Raw genomic sequence first — 24,392 nt, 5'->3', positions numbered from 1 at the left:
CTTAGTTACTCAATCAACCAATTAACCAAATTCAATTCATAATTAAATTCAGCTGATTGTACCCAGTCAAGCTTGATAGCAGCCAGGCCTGTTGAATCTAAATCTCACTCATATTGAATCTTACCATCACAGGGAAGCAGTCCCCACAATATTTCTACAAGCACACTATGCCTCAATCAAAGAAAATTCCAAAAGAGATGAGAAAAAAGTTGTTTAAATACATCAGCCTGGAAAGGGCTACAAAGCCATTTATAAGGCTTGGGGGACTCCACCGAATGAAAGTGAGAGCCATTATCTCCAAATGGAGAACACTTGGAACAGCGGTAAATCTTCCCAAGAGCGGCTTGCCTGCCAAAATTTCTACAAGCATGCAGCGACAATTCATCCAGGAAGTCACAAAAGATCCTAGAAGGGCATTCAAAAAACTGCAGGCCTCTCTAACCTCAGTTAAGGTCAGTGTTCATAACTCCACAATAAGAAAGAGACTGGGCAAAAATGAGATTCATGGGAGAGTAGCAAGGTCAAAACCACTGCTAAACAAGAGAAACTTCAATGCTCATCTCCCATTTGGAAAAATGTATCTGGATGATCCCCAAGTCTTTTGGGATAATGTTCTATGAACATTAAAAGGTGATGCGTCAAAAGCAGAACATTTTGGATGACACAAGCTCCATTATGACACGCGTAAAACAAAAACAGTATTGCTCAGTAAGAACATCATACCAACAGTCAATCATGATGGTTGTAGTGTGATGGTGTGGGATGCTTTGCTACCTCTGGGCCTGGACAACTTGCTATTATAAAAGGAACCATGAATACTCTGCACCAGACAATTCTTAAGAGAATGACCAGTCATTATGTCCATGAGCTGAAGCTGAATTGTAATTGAGTTATGCAGCAAGACAATGATCCAAAACACAAAAGTAATTCCACATCAGAATGGCAGAAAATAAACAAAATTAAAGTTCTGAAGTGGCCTAGTCAAAGTCCTGACTTGAACCCAACAGGGATGTTGTGGCAGGACCTCAAACGAGCAGTTCTTGGTTGAAAACCTACCAATTTGTCTCAATTAAAGATTTCTGCAAAGAAAAGTGGGCTACAAGTCCTCCACAGCAATGTGAAACACTGATATCTAATTATAGGAAGTGTTTAGTTGCGGTTATTGCTGCTAAAGGTGGTGCAACCAGTTATAACGTTTAGGAGGGCAACTACTTTTTCACAAGTCATATGGGTGTTTGATAACTTTTTTCATTAAATAAATGAAATACTAATTTTAAAAATGTGTTGCGTTTGTCTAATATTGCATTTTGTCTAAGAGCCTGAAAACATTCAGTGCGACAAATACCCAATAAAAGATAAAACCTGAAGGGCCCAAATACTTTCAGGGCTCTGGCCACCTGTGCTTGTAAGTGGTTTCAGTAAAGACAAAAGGTTAGGTTTCCATCCTCACCCAAAGCACTTTGGCCTTAACGTTTCAAAACAGTTTCCAATAACTGCACAGATCCCAATTCTATAGGCCCCATTTAACACTTAACTAGCATGAACTGTAACCTAATTTTGTGGAACACGAACCTATGGACGACTGAACCAACTGTTCTAGAAATAAAAAATAATCACAAAATCCAAATGTATCATTTTCATTATTTTAAGCTTTCTCAATTTAACTTTAGGCTTATGGGCTTATGGGGCGTGCAGCCTAAGGCGAGGTAATTATTACAGAGGGAAAGCCCGGCCTTTGAATCCTGCATAGCATAAGACAGCCGAGCCCCTCCGCTAGGAAGGAGCATCATACACCTCTTTCAGAGGCACAGCCTCGTTACCGCTGCTTTACCTCGCATGCATCAATTCAAATAAAACACAAATTCTCTAACGGCAGTCAAGCAGAGTTATGGCAAAAGGACAGTACCAGCACACAATAAGCTTTCGTTGTATCTACCTAGCGGATAGCTCGCTTCAATCTTTGGCGCAGGAGACAGTGCAGTGTACAGTAGCTAGCTAACGTTGGCCAAAATGCAGGACACAGATTCCACAATCTACGGATGCAGATCTGCCTTGACACATAAGCTACTTTTGATGCGTTGGGCGCCGCGAGAAGCTCCAGATAGCCAATTATCATACGCTACTCACTTCAAAGACTATTTAGAATACGCAGACCAAGGTCGACATTTCATTTTCGATTTGAATAACGGTAGTCCTAACAGATTTTGACAGAGTTGAGCGTGACTAGGTCTTAGATACGGGTTTGTGGATTTGATTTTTTTTTCGCATTATTATATATAACAGAATGAACAAGGACACAGCTAAACTAACTACCCACTTCAACACATAACATGTACCCAGCACTAATCTGGCAGAACACATCTGTCATGTCTAAATCTAGCAAGATGATAAGCCTATTCAAGTGGGCTATTTGAAGTGCATTGACAGAACACAAATTTACGCCATTAAAAAAACATAGATATTGAATATATTTAATTCAATGCCAACAGCCATTCAACGGTTAAGATTACACAACGGAAATACCCATTACAATAACAGATACGATTAATCATCTTATCATGACCACCATATTTAGGTTACAAGCTCTATCACACGTATACGTTGATTTTTTTGTCACAGATGCACTGAACCGGGAATCATAATGGGCCTTGTGTGGTGTCATTGTTATACACAGGCTGCCAAACGTTAGTTGTCCCTAGTAACAGAATGACAGGTAACATTGAGCTGTCCATCTCGCTACCTCTCCCCAGTCACACACACCGACAGACAAACATTCAACCACGACAATTATGTGAGTACCTTGGTTCAGGAAGGATGATTTTCTTACTCGCCCTGGCAGCTGGAGTAGATTTACTCTTCTCCATCGCCATCAAATAACTGACATCGGCGAGAACTGCTTCGAGGTCCGCCATCTTCAACTCTTGATCGACCGAATCGATACAACACCAGCCGTGGGAATGTCCGGAGAGATACAGAAACCAATGTCCAGTGAAACACGGCACAGGCTAAATCCAATTCCCACGGGACAAAAGGGATCCAGGAGGGGGAGAGGAGATGCGGGAGTCAGGATCTGAAGATCAGTTTCCCCTCTGGCTGAGGTTGTCGTTTTTCTTCGTCTAGGTCCAATACTTAGAATATCTCAAAAACAGACATTTTTACTGAAAATAAATATACATATATAATATAGGTTGGAGGGGATTTTAAAAAATTGGCTACCGTTTAAAAGTGGGTTGTGTTTTGTTTTTTCAAAGGGGAAACTATTTCGCAGATAGTCGTAGTTGATACACTACACCGTTTAAAAACGTGTAACAGGTAGTCTAGCTACGTTAGATATTTAACTAAATCGAACTAGTTAGCCATCGGATGCATATCAATTGTTAAAATATTTACCTTCATTGACCCCCTAGCCACTGGTCTTCACTGACTGAGATTACCCGTCTCTTGGTTGCAGCTTGGTTGATTAACTAGTTAAATAGCAAGCTAACTGTCAAAACCACTGGCAGTTTACTGCGGTATGACAGCGGCAATTCGTAAGCTACTACTAGCAATCTGCGTGGCCACTTCAATAAAGATTCAGACAGGGAATTTATGTACAGCCAAGAGGGACCAGGCTTGGTTAAACAAAATCCAGTCTGTTAAACGCTATGTCATTAGCTAATACCTCAGTCGGGCCAAAAGACCAATTCCACTCAGTACGAGTAAAAGAAAAGTCACGTTAAAATATAATTATTGTTGCTGTTAGGCTAGCTGCAAATCAAATCCATTGTGAAGTCGAACAATTCGTCGGTTAGTGCAGCTTCAATCTTAAAATAACAGTCAACAATTAAAATCTAAAACTAGCTAACTCAGCGGGATTAAAATTTTTTTTTAAATTCCAATTCATCCCACAATGTTATTTTTCGTTGCTTCCGTTGTTTGCTTCCTGTATCGCCGATCTCTTATGATGCACTGAAAGGAGGCATCGATTGCTATCATTAGCAGACTAGCTAGCCACTGATAGCTCTAGGGATTATCCAACTGAAGTACATTTATCTTTAATCGCATGTAGCTAATCTGCCAGCTAAAAATAATACATCGACAAAAACGTAGTGTGTAGAGTTGACAGCGCTAAACTACGGCAGAGAAATACAAGCGCTTCTCCATTTTCATGGTTGACAAGGAAAGGGGGTTTGTTATACTGACCGTCCCCAGACTAGCTCGCTAGCACTATCGCTAGCTACCACTACCTAATACGACAACCAGCTGGCTAATCAAGTTCAAAATGAAAGCAACCCATTAACTGGCCAGCGTTTCTCCATTAATCAGATTATCCCCATCTCACTACTGACTGGAGATATGATAACAACCTAGCTAGATACTGAAAGCTAGCCAAGTTCCGTCTATTTTCTCTTGTCTTGCGGTTTTTTTTTTTTTTTTTTGGTAGCTATCGTTTTTTTCACATATGGTGGTAGAGGGGGAGGGGACGACTGAAAAGGGAAATTAGCAAACTGGCTAGCTAACCAACTAGCTGCCGAGTGGTAGCTGCAATGACGATACTCAGCGACCACCCTCCCGTACGACTTTTCTCGCTTTCTTCTGCTTATTATTTTGAAACACCAGAAGATGGAAATTACCATAAAAGTATAAGTTTGCCAGCTAACGTTAGCTCTTGCGAAACTTCATTTTTCCTGCTCTATCCGTGCAAACAACACTGGAAACTAGCTATAGGGTCCAGCCAGTGAGCAAATGTAACGTCAGCTAGCTAGCTATAAAAAATCAAGAGTCTGTCCCCTTAAATGCGCAGCAATCATTGTACCCGCCTTCAATGTCTTTCCCAAATGCAACCCCCCCAAAATCGGCAATGTTGCTTTTCCTCCTTAAGACAATTTCCTCTTGTCCTAAGCATCCGCATTCGGGGCGCCGCTCTTTCATAGGAGTCACAACTGGTGTTTTATCGCCGACAACATCGGCTGGTTTCTTCGTTTTTTCACTCTCTCTCCTTACTCATATCTTCTGTGTATCCTATTAATCGAAGATTATTTGCTCCTCCGTCCTCTTTATCCGTGTAAAAGTGCTGGCCGGTCCCCACCGCGTTAGCGTGTCCTGTGTGTATCGCTGCTGAGAGGCAGTGTATTCTCGCAGGCAAACTGTGAGAGTCCCACTTCCTCCCATGCGTATGGGCTTTCTGTAAAACACGAACTGGATTTCTAAAAACGGGGGTGCACAAGCGGACAAAAAACAGAGGAACATTCACGTTCGGAAAGAGGGCGCCGTGTTCATTCTAACATGCTCACACCTACATAGTCAGACGGTCACACGATTAGCACAGGACAGTATAACGCACAGATTTAGAAACAATAAATATATTCATTACAACCATATTGCAGACAAGCCAAAAATTTCCCAACGTCTTAATTCCTATCCCTAAATAGCATCTGAAGCGACCTCCGTATGGCACTGCACGATACATTCAAATGTGATGTTAGTAAAATATGTCAAATATTTCTACCAATTTCCACGTTCTCACGCTCAGTATTATGCTAAAGTAACCATAATGCACTCAAACTAAGAAATAAAATACTGTCTTGTTTAGTCATTGCAGCTTGTGTGGCATGCCTTGCCATTTGTAAAACTGATACCTTGCAATATGTGTCCTTACTCAAAACTAGGGCTACTTTGTTTGACAAATTGAGTGAGTGCTTAAATGTTTAATGTTCACATGTATACATTAGACATAAAAATACATTTAGACGCTTCTTGGCCTTCATGTAGCCTCCACAGACTTAAAGTAAAACATTTTAGTCTACTTCTTAAGACCATCTCTGGCATGGTATAAATAGTCGGTAGTACCTTATGGGTATGGCAAATGGCTTCTAAATTAAACTAACTGCTAAATGCACCAGATTTGTCAGTATTTACATTTTACACAATATTACAATTATTGCTAAAAAAAAAAAAAAACCTTTTTTAAGTCTGCAATTCTAAACATGCAATGTCAATTCCAGCTTTTATAATAATGTAATCATTTGAACCGCATATTTTGCGCACCTGCCAATCATACACAATCATGCTCGTCTGTGGCTAAACAGCTGGATAATATTCCCCAGCGGTTTTGCGTTTTGCCTATAGATTGTAGAGAGGGATTGTGAAATGTTTCATTCAGAAGCGCTCAATACACTGAGAGGATGAGTCTTTCGAAATGACACATTGGACCCGACAAGCCAATCCTAGCACTGCTACATCGCTGATAAGTAAAATGGCAGAAGCTCTTCATTGAGCGCAACTGAATATTCTTTTCCTTTACAATATCTCTACCACTGTGAGGGTACCATCCTTTACCTCTCTCACTTATTTTATTTTTTCCACGTAAATAATTCAGATTTCTTTCCGCGTACTAGGTGGCATGTTAATTTATCTCGCGGTATTTTTCTGTCTCGAGGTTATTTCAGGCTGTGTACACAGGCGCTCAGCTCCTTCCAGTGGCAGTAAAGGGTAAATACGGGTATTGCTGATAGGTAACGCCAGCTCCGGTTGTCGAGGTCTTCGCGCCTTGAACACACGAACCGCTTTCATTATGGTTTCCAAACAGGTGCGAGGTATGACGCACCTGACTGAGTAGTACAAAACCAGATTCGAGAGCCAACATGGCTTCCCAATCTCACTCAGTTTCTTCTTCCTCTGTGGTCCTTTGTGACTGAACTGTCAGCAATGATTGAAATGAATAATAACGGAAACATGCTCGTTTTCTTACGCAACGATGCACACGCAGAGATTGGTTATCGAAAATATCAAAATATAATGCGTAAACATACAGACGCATTTTAAATTATTTTATAGGCTATCTACTGGTAGTTCATGCATAAATATATTTACATACACATTCATTTGAATATACTTATTATAAGGATAATTTCAAATGATTACACATTGACTGTCTTCAATTAAAAATTAATTGTAGGTTAGTTTTAATTCGAACGCATGTTTGATCGAGTAACCGATTTGTGTCCAGTTTAATATTCAAAACAAATAACATGCATTCATAGCCATAAGGTGTTTTAGACAAAGTATTCCTCATTATATGGTTAGTCACTGTTTTACCGTTCATCATTTTTGCCCTGTGAATTTCATCGTTCACAAGAGATCGTGTCTGAAACTCAGATTGTAAAAAAAACTTGTCAATTAATAATCTGCCCAGTCTTCTTGATTAGGCTATGTTTTGGAAGAGAGCATGGGGTTTTACGTTTTAAAAGAGAACAATCGCTCTTGGAACCACAGCATTGCAGTTTTCACAGAACCTGACTTACAAATTAAAGTCGTTATTGCTAATCAAAATAACCTCATAAATTTTCAAGCACAAACACAGTTTAACCAGTTATTTAACGTAATTATTGGAAATCCTCCCTGTATAGCTTCAGATACTTCTGTAAACACATAACTTGTCTCCTGACGTCATGTGACTCGTCAGTGGCCATATACTGCAAGTTTGTGGAGACCAGGCCCGAGTTAAATATGAATTTGATACATTTGAACTCTTTAGATGTTTTAAAAATGGAATACATTCTTGCAGATTCCTGAGAATTTTCAACAGAACATGTTACCAAGCAACAAGTGTACATTCATAAAAAAAATATTGGTGAAAATAATGGGTTTTTTTTTTAATTGCCAGTAACTGTAGGATTTTCTGGTGTTTAAACATTAAAGTATTTCAATTGACATATGTGACTCATTCTGGACAATTTCACACAAATGTCAAGTGACAATTACAGAGACACAATTTTACAGGCAGATTTGTCAAAACTGTAGAAAACACACTATGTGTCTTTATCAGTCTGTTACAGAGAAGTGTAACCCAAGCAGTCACCATGGATCAGCTCATGTTTTTCCTGTCATTACTCTGTTTCATACAGATTCTGTGCCATGCTGGTCGAGCCTGGCCTCCATTTATCACAATGTTTTCCTTTCATTCTTGCTGGTTATGTGTTTTTTTAGCTTTGCTTGTTAGCTTCTTTTCTGTGGCCATTTGTTTCTTGGCCATATGCACATCTCAAAGCATTTCAATGTTGGCAGACACACCCATTCGGGAGTTAGGATATGGACAGAGCCACAGCAGGAGGTCGGTGAGGTTTAAGAAAGACACTTTATTCTGCACTGGATAGCAGTGGGGATAGGGCAAGGCTAAGACTGCTTTTCGGGGGAAGTTGGGGGTAAGCAGAGGCAGGGGTTACTGCTGAATGCGGCGGATGGACTGAATCTGGGGGGTCTGTGAGTGAGAGCCGAACTCTTTGAAATGTTTGTACTCTCCGCAGTGGCGGTCACACTCCATGATGTACTGGTAGCCACGGTAGCCTGGGTACTGGTAGCACACAAACCTACCAGGGGGAGAGAGAGAGAGAGAGGGAGAGAGAAGGGGATTCAAAAGTCATGGTGTTAAGTAGCCCCCAAAAATGTTTTTTTTTTTCAGTAAAACAAGGGAGAGGGTAAGAGGGATGGAGAGAGACAGAGATAGAGCAATTGAGAGAGTGAGTAAGACAGTGAGACAGAGATATGGTGATAGAGAGAAACACAGAGATAAAGAGAGACAGAGATAGAGCACAGAAGAGAGACAGAAAGGGAGGTCAAATAAGTCAAATTTTAAAAGAACAAATCCAGGAATATCCAACACTGTCTATTTTTAAGACAATAAAGTTTGAACATAGATGCTAAGAGAGCAGTAAGGGAAATCATGAGGTGGAGGACTGGACACTTACGCTCCAGACTGGACCCGCAGGGAGCCCACTTCATTGTTGCACCATCCCATGGCCTGCAGGGAGGGGTAGTCGTCACTGAGCTCCCCCTTACGTCCCAGGAAGTTCTCCCGCTCGTAGATGGTCATCCGGCACTCCCTGTGGTTCTGTGGGTGCATGCGTCACGGGGGGGTCATTTTAACAACATCCTAAAATGTTAGATCCCGCAGACTGTACGTTCTTCAGTGCCATAAATCTATTAACAACGTTTCAAGCCTAGGGCTTCTTCGTTAGACTAAGCTCAGAACATCACATACTTTTTGATGTTAATAAATATTTGGCACTGGGGAGAATTCACAAGTGCGTGGGCTCTACCTTTTTATTCACTCCACTGTTCTGTTCGGCATCTGTCTGAGTTTTTGGATGTGTGCGTATTTTCTGTTCTCTATTGTCATTTTTACAACACCAATGCTTGGATCCTCGGAACGCAGCAGTTCCATTGCAGTGCGCACTGTCCCTTGCTCAGGTGCTCAGCAGTGTTCAGGATGCTAGCTTTAGGAGTCAGTAATGTTCATGCTGCTCAGTGCCCTAAAGGGATCCTGAAGGGATTGTCACAGAATAAGGCTGCTTTCACTCCCCAGGGAAAAGCACTGCCTGATGTTATGTCACACATGCTGTCTGTACATGCAATGCGCAGTTAGAACATGAGTGACATGGCTTCAAAAGGTGCAATGTGCTACTGAAACTCGCAGCATGTTGTTATGATATGCAAATTAGGGGATTCTTGGAAATAAAACTGAGTCACTCACTAGATGTGACCTCTTAAGCACCCACAAAGGAAATATGCAGAGACCGGTGCCTGTGAGTGAGAGCAGGGGGAGAGCAGGGCTGTGAGTGAGAGCAGGAGGTGAGCAGGCCTGTGAGTGAGAGCAGGAGGAGAGCAGGCCTGTGAGTGAGAGCAGGAGGAGAGCAGGCGTGTGAGTGAGAGCAGGGGGAGAGCAGGCCTGTGAGTGAGAGCAGGAGGTGAGCAGGCCTGTGAGTGAGAGCAGGCGGAGAGCAGGCCTGTGAGTGAGAGCAGGAGGAGAGCAGGCCTGTGAGTGAGAGCAGGAGGTGAGCCGGCCTGTGAGTGAGAGCAGGAGGCAGGGCAGGGCTGTGAGTGAGAGCAGGAGGTGAGCAGGGCTGTGAGTGAGAGCAGGAGGTGAGCAGGGCTGTGAGTGAGAGCAGGGGGAGAGCAGGCCTGTGAGTGAGAGCAGGAGCAGGGCAGGCCTGTGAGTGAGAGCAGGAGGAGAGCAGGGCTGTGAGTGAGAGCAGGAGCAGGGCAGGCCTGTGAGTGAGAGCAGGAGGAGAGCAGGGCTGTGAGTGAGAGCAGGAGGTGAGCAGGCCTGTGAGTGAGAGCAGGAGGTGAGCCGGCCTGTGAGTGAGAGCAGGAGGAGAGCAGGAGGATGAGGACAGAGGGGCAGCAGTGTGAGAATGTGTGATGGAGCAAACAGCAGAGAGAGATACAGCATTAGAAAGAGCAGATTGAACTCACAGCACAGGCAATGGGCCTGAAGGAGGTCATCCTCTCAATATGGTAGGAGTTACTGCCCCCGAAGGCATCACACTGAGGGTACTCTCCACGCTCTAGCACAAACTGCTGGCCCTGGTATGCAGAGTGCTCATAACCCACCCACCTGAGAGAAAGAGAGAGAGAGAGAGAATGAAGGAGGAAGCAGAGAGCAGTTGTCAGAGTGAGCATACATCCTGTCTCAGCAACGGCATAAAATGTGTTCATACGTCTGTGCTATTCTCTCTCTTCTGTCTCATGAATAACACGTCTCAACCCTGCTCACTCACTGGACAGGAGCAGAGTAGGCCATAGGAGTGCTCGCATGTTTAAAGCAGGCCTGGTTCTTTTATATTCCAAGCCGCACTCCATGGCTAAAGAGAGAAGTTGTGCCCTTATTGGCAGGCTGACACGAGCAGCTGCCCGTCTGCTGCGAGGCTGCTGGGGGGGCCATTACTGCTCCGTTACTGCTCGGGCCCTGTTTGCACTGAAACTGCTGCGTGTCTGATCTCAGAGTTTCTGCCAAGCTCTTCCGCAAGGCGCAGAAAAAAAAGCAATGCATGTATTTGGAAGTTACAAGCAGGGCAGCATCAATCAGGTTTTGAGTATTCATTAATTCACTGTAACAGAAACATTACTGGAGGTCTGGACTGCACATCAGAAATGAGAGGAGAGGCCGCGTTTCCTGCGGGAGCGGTGCGGTGCAGCGCGGGCGAGCGAAGCCGCTCGGAGGGTGACCCTCCGGAAGCGGGCGGGCGGGGGGGGGACACTCACGCTCCGCTCTCCACTCTCAGCGAGCGCACGGTCTCGAAGCCGAACTCCATGACGTTGCAGCACTCGGAGGTGAACTCGTGGCGCCGGCCCTGGAAGCACTCCTCGTCGTACACGATGATCTGCGGGGGGGTTCGGGAGAGAGGGGGGGGGGAAAACGGGGAAAAACGAAATGAGACAGGTGTGCTGGGCGACGAAGCGCTGCTAGATTGCGGGTTGAATTTGCGAAGCGAATGAGTGCAAAGGGCCATGTGCTGAGCATCGCCGATTTTTCGGCACCGCCGAGAATTCTATCGGGTTTCATTCCAATCCTATGAAGGTCTACACCTTCTGGTCCCCATACCTTCCAGTGACCGGAGAACTTGGTGCAGTGGTGAGTCATTTTATCTGTAAAGCAGAGACAGTGACACTCAGTGGGGGAATGACAGGACACAGAAGCTGTGATTTGGCTGCTCTAACAGCGTTTCACATTTGGATTTGTATCCACTACAGTCCTATTACCAACCTCTTATATTTGGTATTCAATCTTTCAGTCCTATAAAGCAGTGTCACAGATCAGCCTGCACACCTCTATGAAGGCAATTAAATGCAAATCAATGTAGCCCAAACTATTTTTGCTAATATCAGTTGAAATGTATGTTATATTTTACAATTCAGCAGAGTACATTAGCCAGTGTATCCCACAACACCTGTATCAAGTGGCAAAGAAAAATGATTACAATGTATGTACAACGTTATGAGCATTCAAAGTATATTTTAACATACAATTCATCTTACACAAACATAGTCCTTTAGATGTTTATTTTTGCATTTCAACACATTACCTTTCTGTACAGGAAGCATATCAAAGTCAAAATATTGAACCGCTGGCCTTGAATGGCAAAAGAGCACACTGTCCGAAATTTCAGAAGCACTGAGCACCATCCAGAAATACAAGCGCGCGGAAAAACAAAACCAGAGGACACGCATGAAAAGGTACCTGCCTAGTAACAGGGCAAAAAAAAAGAGAGGCACAACAGGTCAGCTACGAGAACGCAGAGTGCGAGTCCTCACTATTTGCCAGCATGTTATCTTCCAAAAGCATTCACAAGTGCACAAAAGCGCGAATGACTTCACCACATAAAGGCATCTGCAGTGATCTGAGAGCAAGAGCGCAGCGCTACGCGGACGCATGTGCACAAACACAAAAGGCCAGGCCTTAGAGCAGCACGCTAGGCATATTCACAGTGAATAGCAGCGTAAAACAAGCTATTTTAAAAGGCGGAGGCCTGGACCAGATAACAGAGCACGGAAGTTCTAACTGCTCTAAGGCACCCAGGCCACTTACTCACTTACTCTATCCTGTGAATGGTCTGCAAGTGTGTGTGTGAGGATGTGGGGATGGCTTACTGGGTGTCTGGGGACAGGGGGGTTAGGTGGGGGGGGGGGGGCGAACGGTACTCACCTCGCTGAGATGCCCCTGGGACCTCCTAACGTGAGAGTGAAAGCTGGCATGCGCTCGGGCCCTTATAAAGCCTCCCCTGGCAAAGGGCCCGGCTAAAAGGCCCAGCTCAGCAAGGGGGGCGGGGACCCTCATTGTACCACCAACAAAGACGGCTAATCTATAGACCCCCATAGAAGTGCAGACGCTACACTATCTCCATGCCTGCCGTGGCCGTAGGGTTCTACAGAGGGAGACAGCGGTCAGAAATTCATTGAAGGTGGAGAAAGAGGGAAGAGAGAGAAAAGGGAATAATGTGTATGGGAGTGTGTGTATGGGGAGGTGAGGGGGGGGTGAAGGAAATAAATATTACTGCATTAATATTGCTGCATTAATATTTGTACGACTAGTATTGTTGTGGTTACTGTTACATACAGTGCATTTCCTGTTCTTAACTCGGCTTTGCCATTAATGTACCCTTACACAGTCATGCCAATAAAGCACAGTTTGAATTGGAGTTTGAGATGAGAGAGAGAGGGAGACAGAGAGTGTGAGAGAGAGAGAGAGAGAGAGAGCAGAAGAGAGAAGAGTGGAAAGCACATGGACGCACAAAACCCACAAATGCATCCCAGAAATTCTCCCTAGACTCAAAAGTATTTTTACTGTTCTTTCTCTTTGATTAGGCGTTTGCTGATGTATTAATAATAACTATAATACAATGAATGGCAATATAGTAATAATATATAATAATATAATAATCACTGCAGTCACATATTTCGATACTGTGAGGCTGTTAAAGTGATTTGGTGTTTCTGACCACATTAGGACATTGAATTTAAAGAGAATTGATCTCGAGCCTTTGAAATATTAAACTGTGTTTTTGTAAGATGCTTTTTTAGGCTAGAGTAATATGGATATATTGGAGAATATATATATTGCACAGGGCAGAGTAGGATCCAAGCAAAAACTGGAAATGGCATCAGTGATTGGGTAGCAGGATCAGCTACAGTAGCTCTGAACTAAACCCATTATTCTCTTTGGCCGTTGCTCAAACTTAGTACAAAGTGCCACACAAACAGCTCAATTACTACACACAAGGGATAAACATAAGTTTCCACATCTTGGCAGTTCACTACATTTAATGTATTATTAAAAGTATGGGTTATATTGTAAGCTCTCTTTTCTGTAATGTTTTACATGGGAAATAAACCAAATGAACTGAGTTTAACAGAACAGCCATGAGGAATGACAAGCAATCATAAATGCGGACCTGTGCACTGATATATTGTGTTCACTGTTTTTTTTCCCCCAGTTTTTTATGTGTCACAGATGGAGTTCCTAGGATTGAAGGAAAGTAGGGCATGACTCAGCCCGTGAGTGTCAAATGTTCTGAGCCCAGCATGTCTTATCCATATTAAATGGATTTGCTTCATTTTTTATTATTAAAGTTGTGCCTCAGAGCATCACAAGTTTCCGAAGAATATGACAAAATGACACTTAGAAGCCTTTCTGGTACTGCCCCCTCCTTTCACTTCCTGAAAGCTAAGTTCCCCTTTCTGTAAGTCATGACGCATTATTCATGGAACATTGGACTAGATTCACAAAAGTGTTTGTGTTGCTGTCAGGCTTTTTAATTTTTTATTTTAGAGTTTCGGGTCGAGTCATCTTACATATATGTTTGGTATCATTTCTTATCATCTCTCTGATACAATTGAATCTTGGTGTGATCTGTCCACAAGACCTTTTTCCTGAACTCTGCAGGCTTAATTTGGGACTTTTTTTTTGCAAACTGTGTCATCTCCATTCTGTACTTGCGGCTAACTAGTAGTTTGCATCTTGCAGTGTAGCCTCTGTAGTCCTAATCATGAAGTCTCCTGTGGACTGTAGACACTGACACATCCATGCCTGACTCCTGACGTGTGTTTTCTGTTGGACAGGTGTTTGGGGGCTTTTTTTTTGGGGGGGGGGGGGGGGGTAAGAATTTGAGTGTTGAGGTCTTGGCCTTCGCCTAGGCCTTTGTGGTTATGGAGCTCACCACTACTCTCTTTCTTCTTAATGTTGTCCAAACAGTTGGCTTTGGTAAGTCTGAAGTTTAGCCTATGTCTCTAACTGTTTATTCTTATTTCTCAGCCTCATATTGGCCTCCTTGACTTTCATTGGCACAACTCTGGTCCTCATGTTGACAAACAGCAATAACTGACTCCAAAGGCATCAAAAGCCTTGGATCAAGTCTGGATACTGAAAGCTCTCTTATACCTGCACCAAGGAATAAATTGAACATGCCTGACTAATGATAAACAGCTGTAAAGCCATTCGTCCCAAATATTATGGTGCCTTGAAATGTGGGGGAGGGGGACTATGTATAAAAAGTTCTGTAATTTCTGCAAGGTGAAATCAAAATGTATAAAAATATTCATTAATAAAAACTGAGAATCTGCATGTTAACCATGCAGGAATTGTTTGATTACAAATCAAACAAATCAAGAACAAATATGTATTTGAGCCAAACATTATGATGTTACTGTATATAAAATCACTGTATATAAAATCATATTAACAGACTTATATAAAGACTGTCAGCCTTCACAAAGTGTCTGTTTTCACACTGTACATGTCAATGAACCAATGCCTTGCTATAAACTGCGCCTTCTGCACAGTGAAATTGTTTTAAAGAGACAGTGGCCTGGAGTCAATCAACATCTGTCCATAATTTTGACTCACAGCTTAATGCAAGTGTTAGTTTATTCTTTTCATGGGCATAGTTTGGCAAATGAACTTTGGAAATTTGAATTCTGAATAGAATTTGAGGAGATCTATTTATTGGAACCTGGCCATTGTTCCAAGGATTACTTAAATCTGAAGCTTTCTCCCTTCATACTTTCACAGAATTTCTCATGAATATTCTAAGAACTCTCCAATAATCCCCTCAGCTGTCCTATGGTCCTGGAATCAGCTCCACTTTCTCCTAATATTGTAGAATTTCCAATAAATGTTAATTAATCTATTGGACGATACTGTGGGACTTTCTGTGAATTCCTCCTGCTTTTCTTTATTGAAATTTATTCCTTTGCACCAAGAGTGATGCATGTTTTATGAGCTGCAGCTGACATGAATACTCTCCTGGAAGATTTGATGAGGATCGCTTTGGATGGTTTGGCTAGACAATCCATGTGTGCAAAGGGCCAGACAAAATGTTACGCATGACAAACATCAGATGATGGCTCAGAAGGCAAATTTGGTCTTCATCTCCAGAAATATTTGTGCATTTCACTCCACCTAAAGCATGCTTGTGTTTGTGAACAGACAAAAAGCCACAGAAACCACAAGTATGCCCAAACACATGCAGTACAAGGTCTCAAAAATTATTTCAAAATACAATACCAGTTTCCTATCGCACACTGCAAAGACGTCTGTCTGAACAAGTGTTTAGTTTTGAGACTTATGCATTTTTTCTCTCAAATAGAAAATATTAGCTTGTTTTAAGTCACTGTTTGCTTGACAAATTAAATTTTCTTACTCTCTGGCAAATCTTGAAATGTGCCAAGCTGTCTCACCTCGTTGTCAATATTTTTGTCTTGTAAAAAAAAATAGAAATAAGACTAAATATAAGGCTAAAATACTTGTTGAGAACAATTAAGGTGGACTATATGCTGGCAAGTAAACCCTGAAATATTACTCTCTACCAGCAACAGTCCACAGCTTTCCTACATGCTTACTATCAGATAACAACACAAGCATATGTATCCATTCTGTTCCATGGAGAATCCCACAGCATAGAAACAACCAAAAGCTTTGGCTTGCATGCTCAGATAAAGGAAAGATAACCACATGTGTTTTATGAATGAATGCATTTATTCATTATTCATTCTCAAAGAGGTGAAAAAGGTTATCATCAGTGACAGCATGGGTCCTTTTTATTCCAAACTCTGCTGGGGTCCTTTTGTTTTATTCTGATCAACTGCCTGTCTCATGGCATCTAGCTCCACTATATTAACTCTGTACTGTGAATATCACACACTGCTCATGGTACATGAAAAAACCTCTTTTAAAAAATGGCCTTTCTCAGTTCTCCATAACATGGCTTTATATATTCATCCACAAAGATTTTGATGGATGCAATCAATATGAAATATTCAATATTGCTCCCACTCATTACGTTGGACTACCTTTTGTGGTTAGGCCATAGTGACACTATCTCAACCCTTTTTCTAATCTGAGAAAATATTCACAAAACACCACTTAGCCCTCATATTTAAGAAAATGAAATTAAATCTCAGCATACACAACTCATTGATTGTTCATTCACTGTCTTTATCTATGCAACAATTTGGTTGCTAGAATAGTCAAACATCCTCCCACTTCAATGACGCTAGAAATAGATTTAATTAAAAAAACAACAAAAATCTATTTCACTGAATTTTATTAAAAATACAATATTCTATAAAAAGACATCAATGGAAGACAATAATAGTTTAATTTCATTCTCCAAGAGAAAATAGATTTGTTGAGTCGTTGAAGGAATAAGCAGTATATAAGGAGCTGTCTTTTTTAAATAAAATGGAAAAAGTCATTGTCTTCTGTGGTTATGTATCTAATTTGACTGAGGTGATTTACCATTTCCCATCAATCAGGAGATATCCAGCTTTTCACCATCTATTGCCAGCTTTTTTCAAATCTTGGTTACATTATATGTCATTTTACGTCAGTGGATAACCTATTTTATGCAATCTTTCAGAGATATTCACTCAGACACCCTCATTTCACACTGAATTCTCACATTTCTCTTTTGTATTATTTGCCATTCCAGTTCGACTGCAAAGTTCACTGAACAGGCAGAATATTTTCTACATTATGAGAGCATTGTTCGGTTAAATAAAAAATAAAAAACTGAAGTAAATAAGGGTCAAGATAAGACAGCAAAAACAAAAACCTCTGTTAAACTTAGAGTGATGGCTAAGGACAGAGAGGTGGAGGAAGAGAGACAGAGAGAGGGAGATGGGGATTAGCGTGAGGTATGACCTCTGGCCTGTACATTCCTGTGGTCCATATACTGCCTATAGCTTAGAGCAGGGCCTCGCAGATCAAAAACTGCTGGGCTCGGGGTTTTCCATTGACAGCAAAGTGCTTACGGACATTGGGCGAGCTTTCTGGGCAAAGCAATGACCGGCGAGCTTAGGCGGGAGCCGACTCTGATGACACGGGTGATTCTTTTGTGTGCCGAGCCCCTCCACGCTCCCCTTGCCAGGGTATAAAAGCTTGGGCGCTAGGCAGAGGGGGCCAGCACGAGCCAGCCAACCCGCACGGCACTGCAAGCTGTACTCACCTCACGCAGGTAAGAATCCCCCCCCCACCACACCCCCCTCCACAGCCGCACCTGCAAACCCGCTTGAAAGAAGGAGCTAGCGGCCCCAGCACCCAGTGCAAAGCCGCCCGCGCCGCACTGAGCTGAGCCGCCCAATTTAACTAACGAAGCCAAAACTAACCCGGGCCAAAACACAACTTTACTGGGTGAGTCCCCATCGCAGGCTCCAGAGTGGGTGCCCACCACAGAGGAAGAGGGGGTTGCCTGGTCCTGCTGGGGAGCTGTCCAGGCTGTGCAGGCTGGAGGGATGCCTTGCCTGGGATATACAGCTATACAGCTTGGAGTGAGGGCCGGCTTTGGAACATGGGGATGGCCCTAGAGAGATTTTGTTTCAGTGGGGCAGTCAAGCCCCCCATACCCAACACGCCAGACCACCCGCTTTGGATTGTCTCTGTCGCCACCCAGTGGTCACCCATCACCCGCTCACCTCCTACACTTGCGCCTTTCCCTGGCTGCTCTTATTCATCTCTCTCTCTTTCTTTCTCACTCTCGCTTTCTCTCTCCCTCCTTGGCAGACTCTTCTGAACCTTCGCCATGTCTCAGACAGCCAAGTCCGCTGCCAGCCAGGGCACCGATGCCAAGGACAAGGGCACCCCCGCCCCTGCTGCCACCAGCAAGGCCACCAAGACCGGGGACCCCAGCATGGGTAACTTCAGAGTAAGTGTGCTGATTTAGTGAATGGGACCTCCAAACTGGAACCATAGCCAGCTGATACTATTTTACAGCAAATACAAGGTTCTAGCTGTAATCCCTAACACTCTGTGCACACATCCACTGCTGCTGGTACAGAATAACAATAGGAAGGTTGAGGGGAAGCAGTCCCAGGCAGACCACCATGCAGTGCTGAACCAGACTGTGCTCTGTGGACGGCAGTCTCCAGGAGAGTTAGAGAGAGGTGCAGAGCGCTCTCTCCAGCACTGGCTGGAATACAGATGAGAGGCCCAGGGAGAGTGAAGTAAGTACACAAGTTGGCACCTGAGTCTGGTGTCTGGCGTTGCCAGCAGCCCAGTCACAGCCAGACACAAATCACTTTGAGCCTCTGGCACATTTAATGCTGCAAGGCCAGGGGACTAACAATGTGAGGGGCTGAGCAGACAGCAGTGGATATTAGAACCGGAATTTTGTGCCAGCACTGAGTGGTAAACAACGTTGAAGACATCTCATTCTGTGCTTTTGTGACATCACAGGCCCCAGAGACACTACTGGCCATGTTAGAACACTTTGAAGAATAGGTTATTTTCAATGTTTTTTTTTTCTTCAAAATTCGAAGTCAGTCTTCTGCCATTGCTTTCAATGAACTGTAGTAACTGTGACATCAGCATTAGAATGTTCAGTCAAGAACATTCTGATCACATACCTGAAAAGGACAGCGAGTGCTTACTTCCTGATTTGGCAAGGTTCAGCCCCACATTTCCAATGAGCAGGTTCAGTTCCTTAGTGGTTGTTGGCAGTTGAAGCTGATTTTGTGAGATGAAGGGAAAATGTACCATTTCCTGGTCAGCCTGCTAACACAAGAGAGGTCCTTTCAATGTTAAGCTCAAAGACTTTATATTTACCAAGAGAACAAAACATTGCTAGAGCGTATAGCCACATGTAGTTTGGTATTAGTGATCAGCCAAGTGGTATATGTGTCACTGAGACAGAGTGGCGCTCAAACTCGTTTTCACATGATGTGAAGGACAGATGGCAGAGTACATGGATCAGAAATCATGCCAAATTCATTATGAAAGATGATAAGATTGTTAGGCAGAAATACAAAGACAGAAACTAGAAAAAAGCAATGCAGACAGTTCCCAGCGACAGAACCAAAGACTACCTGACAGAAAGGAACTGCTTTCTTCAGGCAAAGATGACACTGGGGCTGGTTGCTCGCTTATTAATGCCCTCTGCCCTCCCTCCTTCCAGATCATGCTGTTCGATCAGGAGAACTTTCAGGGCAGGATGGTGGAGATCCAGAACGAGTGCGTGAACATGTGCGACCGTGGCCTGGACAGAGTGCGCAGTCTGCGCGTAGAGTGCGGCCCGTAAGTCCCCCAAAAACAAATACACCCCGCTTTCCTGTCAGCAGTGTAGGGTGGTTCCGATCCCAGATACAACAGTTAACTGTGGGATTATACACTCCAAGAAATGCACTCTGTGAACTTATGAATGTGGATCACTATGGAAACAGCATAGAACTAGGCTGTGCATATATGTGGTGTAGTAAAAAGCTACACTTACATCCATTGACTGGCACTTAGCAACTATATATCTGGGTACTGATATAATGGACCTGAGATAGCGGTTCTTATTTGATGGATTCTCTGTTTTTCGTAGCCGAAGACTGAAAAAAGTATAAATTAATAAATGCATGCAGTTTAATCAGTGGGTCTGAGATGTTTGGCTTTACAAAGAAATGCTCTTATATCCCAGGCTGCGTGTGTCTGCTACCAGTGCTGGGAGTGTCTTGTGATAGGAGAGTGCCTCTGCTTGCAGCCCTCAATGCATGTTTGAAACAGAGAAATGATTTGAGCCAGGGCGGTCGACAGTTAAGGGCACAAACCAATTTCATCTTTGCAAGGCTCTCTCTTTTGCCCAGCTGTGCCTAACCGTGTCTGCTCTCCTCCCTTTCACCCAACCTCACCTCTACATCCCAATCACTCCTTTTTCTATCCCTCATCCTCCTTTCTGTGGCCACCTTTCTGCGGACCTCCCACTCCTCCATCCCCCTTCCCCTGATCTCTCTCTCTCCAGCTGGGTTGGCTTTGAGCAGACTAATTTCCGTGGCGAGATGTTCATCCTGGAGAAGGGAGAGTATCCTCGCTGGGACACCTGGTCCAACAGCTATCGCAGTGACTGCATCATGTCCTTCAGGCCTATCCGCATGGTGAGAAACTACACCCCCATGTGTTTGGGGACAATGCTAACAAACCAAACTTAGTGAGCCCTAAAAAAAAGCACACTAAAACTGTGGCATGTGCACTGAGAGTAAACAGCACACTGACCCTAAACTGAGCCACCACACTAAGACTTGAGGCACATGCACTGAGACTAAACCGCACTGGCACTGTCACCAAATTGAGTCCCCACACTCAGACAGAGGCACATACACTGACTTACAACACATGAATACTGACAGCAGACTGAACACCCACACTAAGACTGAGCCACCACACTTAGACCACGTACACACACTGCATACACCATTAGCAGTGGCTGGACATGTACCACCCAGGTCTATGTCCCATGACCTCCCATCTCACTCTCTCCCTCTCCTCTGGATCACCAGGACAGCCAGGAGCACAAGATCTGTCTCTTCGAGTTGTCTGACTTCAAGGGCAACAAGATGGAGATCCAGGAGGATGACGTGCCCACCCTCTGGGCACACGGCTTCTGCGACAGGGTGGGCAGCGTGAGGGTCACCGGAGGAGTGTGAGTACGCCGGGGGGCTGAGGACGAGCAGGGACACCGCCACGCACATCTGGTGTTTCCCGCTGGCGCCGAAAGGTCTTCAGGCTTACAATAACGAAACCTGACATCGGCCGCAGTGAGGAAGGACAGTGCACTGCATTCATTTCACAGATGCTCTTACCCAGAGAGACTTAGAAAAACACTTTCAAAATGGATGAAAGTCCTGCAATACCACAGCCAAAAAAGCAATACTCTTAAAGTTAACACTCTTAATAGTACCTGTGTAAGCAAAAGTGTTCCAGAACTGACTGGAATGTCAACCTGACTGACTGGAATGTCAGTGAATAAATAGGTCGCCTATCTCACCCTGATATCTCACTTACACTCTCAGGGTGAAATAGTGCCTATAAAGGTACACACACTTGTCACTGGGGTGCTACCCTATAGTTACGTAAAACTGTACCCCTAGCCAGCAATGCATAATTCATTTGTACCTTTTCTGTCTGTAAGAGGTACTTATTAATACCAAATTAGAGCATTATTGTCCTTTCAGGGTACATTTGGATGGATGTACCTCCATCATACCTTTACTTCTGGTAGTGTAGGAATAAAAGAAAAGTTGGTTTTCTGTATATGGGCAAACAGGACTGCAGAGCATGAAAAGTCTGTTCCAAAGGGGTGCTAACTAGAGAAAAAAAATTATAAAGGGAAAAACACATTGCGAGTGCATGTATAGGAGCACATATGGTTGGCATTCAAAATAGAGCTCTGACACACACCTCAGGCTAAAATATGCCTGGTTAATCAGCATGGCATAGATTGAGGGATTTAGCAGATGGAGAAAACAATTGAACTTCGTTAGGGCCTCCCTCTTAAGGAGGCTCTATGAACACAAGCTCAAATTCAATATACTTGAAATAAGCACTTGACAATTACCCTGGCTATGGTTTACAAATATTCCTGACTCTGTTACTTGTCCTTCTCGATATTTTGCAGGTGGGTTGGCTACCAGTACCCTGGCTACAGAGGCTACCAGTATCTGTTTGAGTGTGGCGACTACAGACACTACAACGAATTTTGTGCCATCCAGCCCCAGATTCAGTCCATGCGACGTGTGAGGGACATGCAGTTCCACCAGCGCGGGTGCTTTAACTTTACCACTGCCAGCAAGTGAGCTCCCCCTGCTGACAACCTCCAGCACTGCACCAAGCTCAGGGGCTGTTTTATCCCCTGCTCCCTCTCTCCCTACCCAACACATCCCCTCTGACTTCAACCTGAAAAAAGAGATATAAATATGACAGCATCGTAACGGACATCTACCTAACTTTTTATGATGCCATTAATAAACATGTTTTGGAGAACGGACCCTGTTGGCTGGCCTGTCTTCATTAGCCTCGATTTTCCTCTCTCTTCTCATGTGCTTCTCCCTCGTCATTGTGAACACACTGCTGCCCTAAAATCCCAACCCTCTCTCTGAAGGCTGGAAAGAAACCTCACAGAAGCAATTTCTTCACAATAAACCTGGGAAGGAAAAATGTCCTGTGTCCAGTGCCCTGGCCAGTCAGTGTGTGCAAATTAGACCAAGAGAAAATAAACAAACACCACAAAAAACACATCGAAACAAGCAGCTAAACTAAAATATACATTTTTATAAATGCTTCAAAATCATTCAGAGTATATCACAATTTTGCAGATTAATCATGCAATTCAAACAACTAAAGAAACAAATTGAACAAATCCTAAAATGTGTACGTTGCTCTGCTGAATGCTTAAGATCTTTGGTAGCCAAAATGTATTGCAGATTTTTACTTCTTGCACTTGCTGTCTTCCTTGGAACTATATGTCCCCATTCTTGAGAACTTCCTTGGAACTATAGTTCACCTTTCTTGAGAATTACTGCACTTGATCACTAGATCCTTGATCTTTAGGCTTATGTTTGCATTGTAAATTGCCATGGATAAGAACATCTTCTAAATGACAGTAAAGTCAACAAAGGAACATTTGTAAGTAAATACCTACACCTACCTAAGTAGGACACCTACAACATAAAATGAAGTGCTGTTAATCTTGGAAACCTCATAATTTATGTATCAGAAATCATTTTAAATATTATGCAATTGTTTTATTACTATTACAGTTTTCTCTGAAGGCAGGGGTATGGTAAATAGATTGGCTTTCAGCCCTGTCGTAGCATTGACTGACATGCTGCCCCTGTTGTATGATAAACCAGCAGTAGAATTTAGTTTGATGGCACAATGTAGAGACACAGGAAGTGTTAATGAGATATGTGTACTAGTATCAAGGTACATCGAAAGCAAATTCTATTCCTCCCTGCCAATTTTTATGAATGGTTCAGAAGATCCAGTTTCTGGTAATGTAGGGATAGGTATGTTAATTCATGACTGAGCAATAGATTGTGAGATAGTTTGTCAGTATATACTACTGCAATTGTGATGGGACTACAATGGGACAGGGTGGAAGGCTATATGTTGCTTTTAAGACTATTAGGATGAACATAGTCTTATGTCAGGTGGGGTTTGAGGGAAATTAAGTAGCAGACATGTTGGCAAAGGGGTCACTAAAGAAGGAAATGACTGATATAAAGGTCTCATTAGTTAGAGTGAGGTGTTAAAGAAGGAATTGATTGATATTAAGGTTGTGTTAGGTAGAGGAGAGGCAAAAAACAGTGATCATGACAGCTGTCATGGCAGAGTGACAGGAACAATGGAACAAGGACAAAGATGGAAGATGGCTATCCCGATCAAGGCCACCATCAGGGGGGAGAACCGAGTATGTTGGCCTGGGCCATGGAAGGACAGGGTAGGGTGGCAGTCTTTGGTCTTTGAAATTGTGGTAAATACTATTGTTTTGGGCCCAGGAATTATATAATAATATAATTTTGTCCCGAGTCCAGGAATTTCACCTGGCAGCCCTGATATCTTCTACAGAACTCTGTCAGAGCACATAAAGTTAGGGGTAGAAATAGGAAAGCGGAGGCATTCATGGCCAGGTTAAAGATGAGACACACCAAATTGAGGAGCTGGTGGGGAGACACGTGGATGGGTTGTGTGAAATGTGTATGGTACTGGAGAGTGTTGAGCATGTAATAGTGGTGTGTGGTAAATTTATTCATTAAAGAGCAATGCTATTTAATAGGATAATGGAGAGCGGTAGAAGGGTTGGTGATATTAGTGATATCTT

General features: G+C 43.3%; 3 protein-coding genes across 5 annotated transcripts in view; 1 reads left to right on the top strand and 2 right to left on the bottom strand.

Annotated features, from left to right (window-relative positions):
- The window catches only part of grk3 (G protein-coupled receptor kinase 3), a 60,161-nt gene extending 55,021 nt beyond the window's left edge, over positions 1-5,140 (bottom strand). For both annotated transcript variants that reach the window (XM_035390075.1, XM_035390076.1), the window contains exon 1: positions 2,800-5,140. In XM_035390075.1, the coding sequence (XP_035245966.1) occupies positions 2,800-2,912 (113 nt within the window). In that variant the 5' untranslated portion in view covers positions 2,913-5,140. The remainder of the gene's footprint in view (positions 1-2,799) is intronic.
- A 2,957-nt stretch (positions 5,141-8,097) lies between these two features.
- Positions 8,098-12,539, bottom strand: cryba4 (crystallin, beta A4). Of its 2 annotated transcripts, none has more exons than XM_035392012.1 (6): positions 12,464-12,539; positions 11,363-11,406; positions 11,023-11,141; positions 10,234-10,375; positions 8,727-8,869; positions 8,098-8,348 (listed from the first exon to the last, which is right to left on the bottom strand). In XM_035392012.1, the coding sequence occupies exons 2-6, from the start codon at positions 11,399-11,401 to the stop codon at positions 8,201-8,203; spliced, it is 591 nt and encodes a 196-aa protein (XP_035247903.1). In that variant the 5' UTR covers positions 11,402-11,406; positions 12,464-12,539; the 3' UTR covers positions 8,098-8,200. The 2 variants fall into 2 exon arrangements, with proteins under 2 accessions (XP_035247903.1, XP_035247902.1); XM_035392011.1 differs by lacking the exon at positions 12,464-12,539 and adding an exon at positions 11,844-12,129.
- Positions 12,540-17,728: 5,189 nt separating this feature from the next.
- Positions 17,729-22,446, top strand: crybb1 (crystallin, beta B1). The gene is made up of 6 exons (XM_035391899.1): positions 17,729-17,771; positions 18,317-18,458; positions 19,707-19,825; positions 20,535-20,667; positions 21,070-21,212; positions 22,188-22,446. Exons 2-6 carry the CDS (start codon positions 18,336-18,338, stop codon positions 22,363-22,365), a joined length of 696 nt encoding a protein of 231 aa, XP_035247790.1. The 5' UTR covers positions 17,729-17,771; positions 18,317-18,335; the 3' UTR covers positions 22,366-22,446.
- Positions 22,447-24,392: the final 1,946 nt, after the last annotated feature.

This window comes from Anguilla anguilla, chromosome 14 (genome assembly GCF_013347855.1).
Source record: "Anguilla anguilla isolate fAngAng1 chromosome 14, fAngAng1.pri, whole genome shotgun sequence".
Lineage (NCBI taxonomy): Eukaryota > Metazoa > Chordata > Actinopteri > Anguilliformes > Anguillidae > Anguilla > Anguilla anguilla.
The sequence above is the reverse complement of the archived record's forward strand: the minus strand, read 5'-3'. Positions and strand labels throughout refer to the sequence as shown.

Excerpts from the sequence above, each read along its gene's own strand:
- crybb1 (XM_035391899.1), top strand. The coding sequence starts at position 18,336 with ATGTCTCAGACAGCCAAGTCCGCTGCCAGCCAGGGCACCGATGCCAAG. Across the intron at positions 19,826-20,534 it reads CTGCGCGTAGAGTGCGGCCC|CTGGGTTGGCTTTGAGCAGA; the intron begins GTAAGTCCCCCA and ends CTCTCTCTCCAG. Across the intron at positions 20,668-21,069 it reads CCTTCAGGCCTATCCGCATG|GACAGCCAGGAGCACAAGAT; the intron begins GTGAGAAACTAC and ends CTGGATCACCAG.
- cryba4 (XM_035392011.1), bottom strand. The coding sequence starts at position 11,988 with ATGCGTGTCCTCTGGTTTTGTTTTTCCGCGCGCTTGTATTTCTGGATG. Across the intron at positions 11,407-11,843 it reads TATGCTTCCTGTACAGAAAG|ATAAAATGACTCACCACTGC; the intron begins GTAATGTGTTGA and ends TCTGCTTTACAG. Across the intron at positions 8,870-10,233 it reads TCAGGCCCATTGCCTGTGCT|AACCACAGGGAGTGCCGGAT; the intron begins GTGAGTTCAATC and ends ATGCACCCACAG.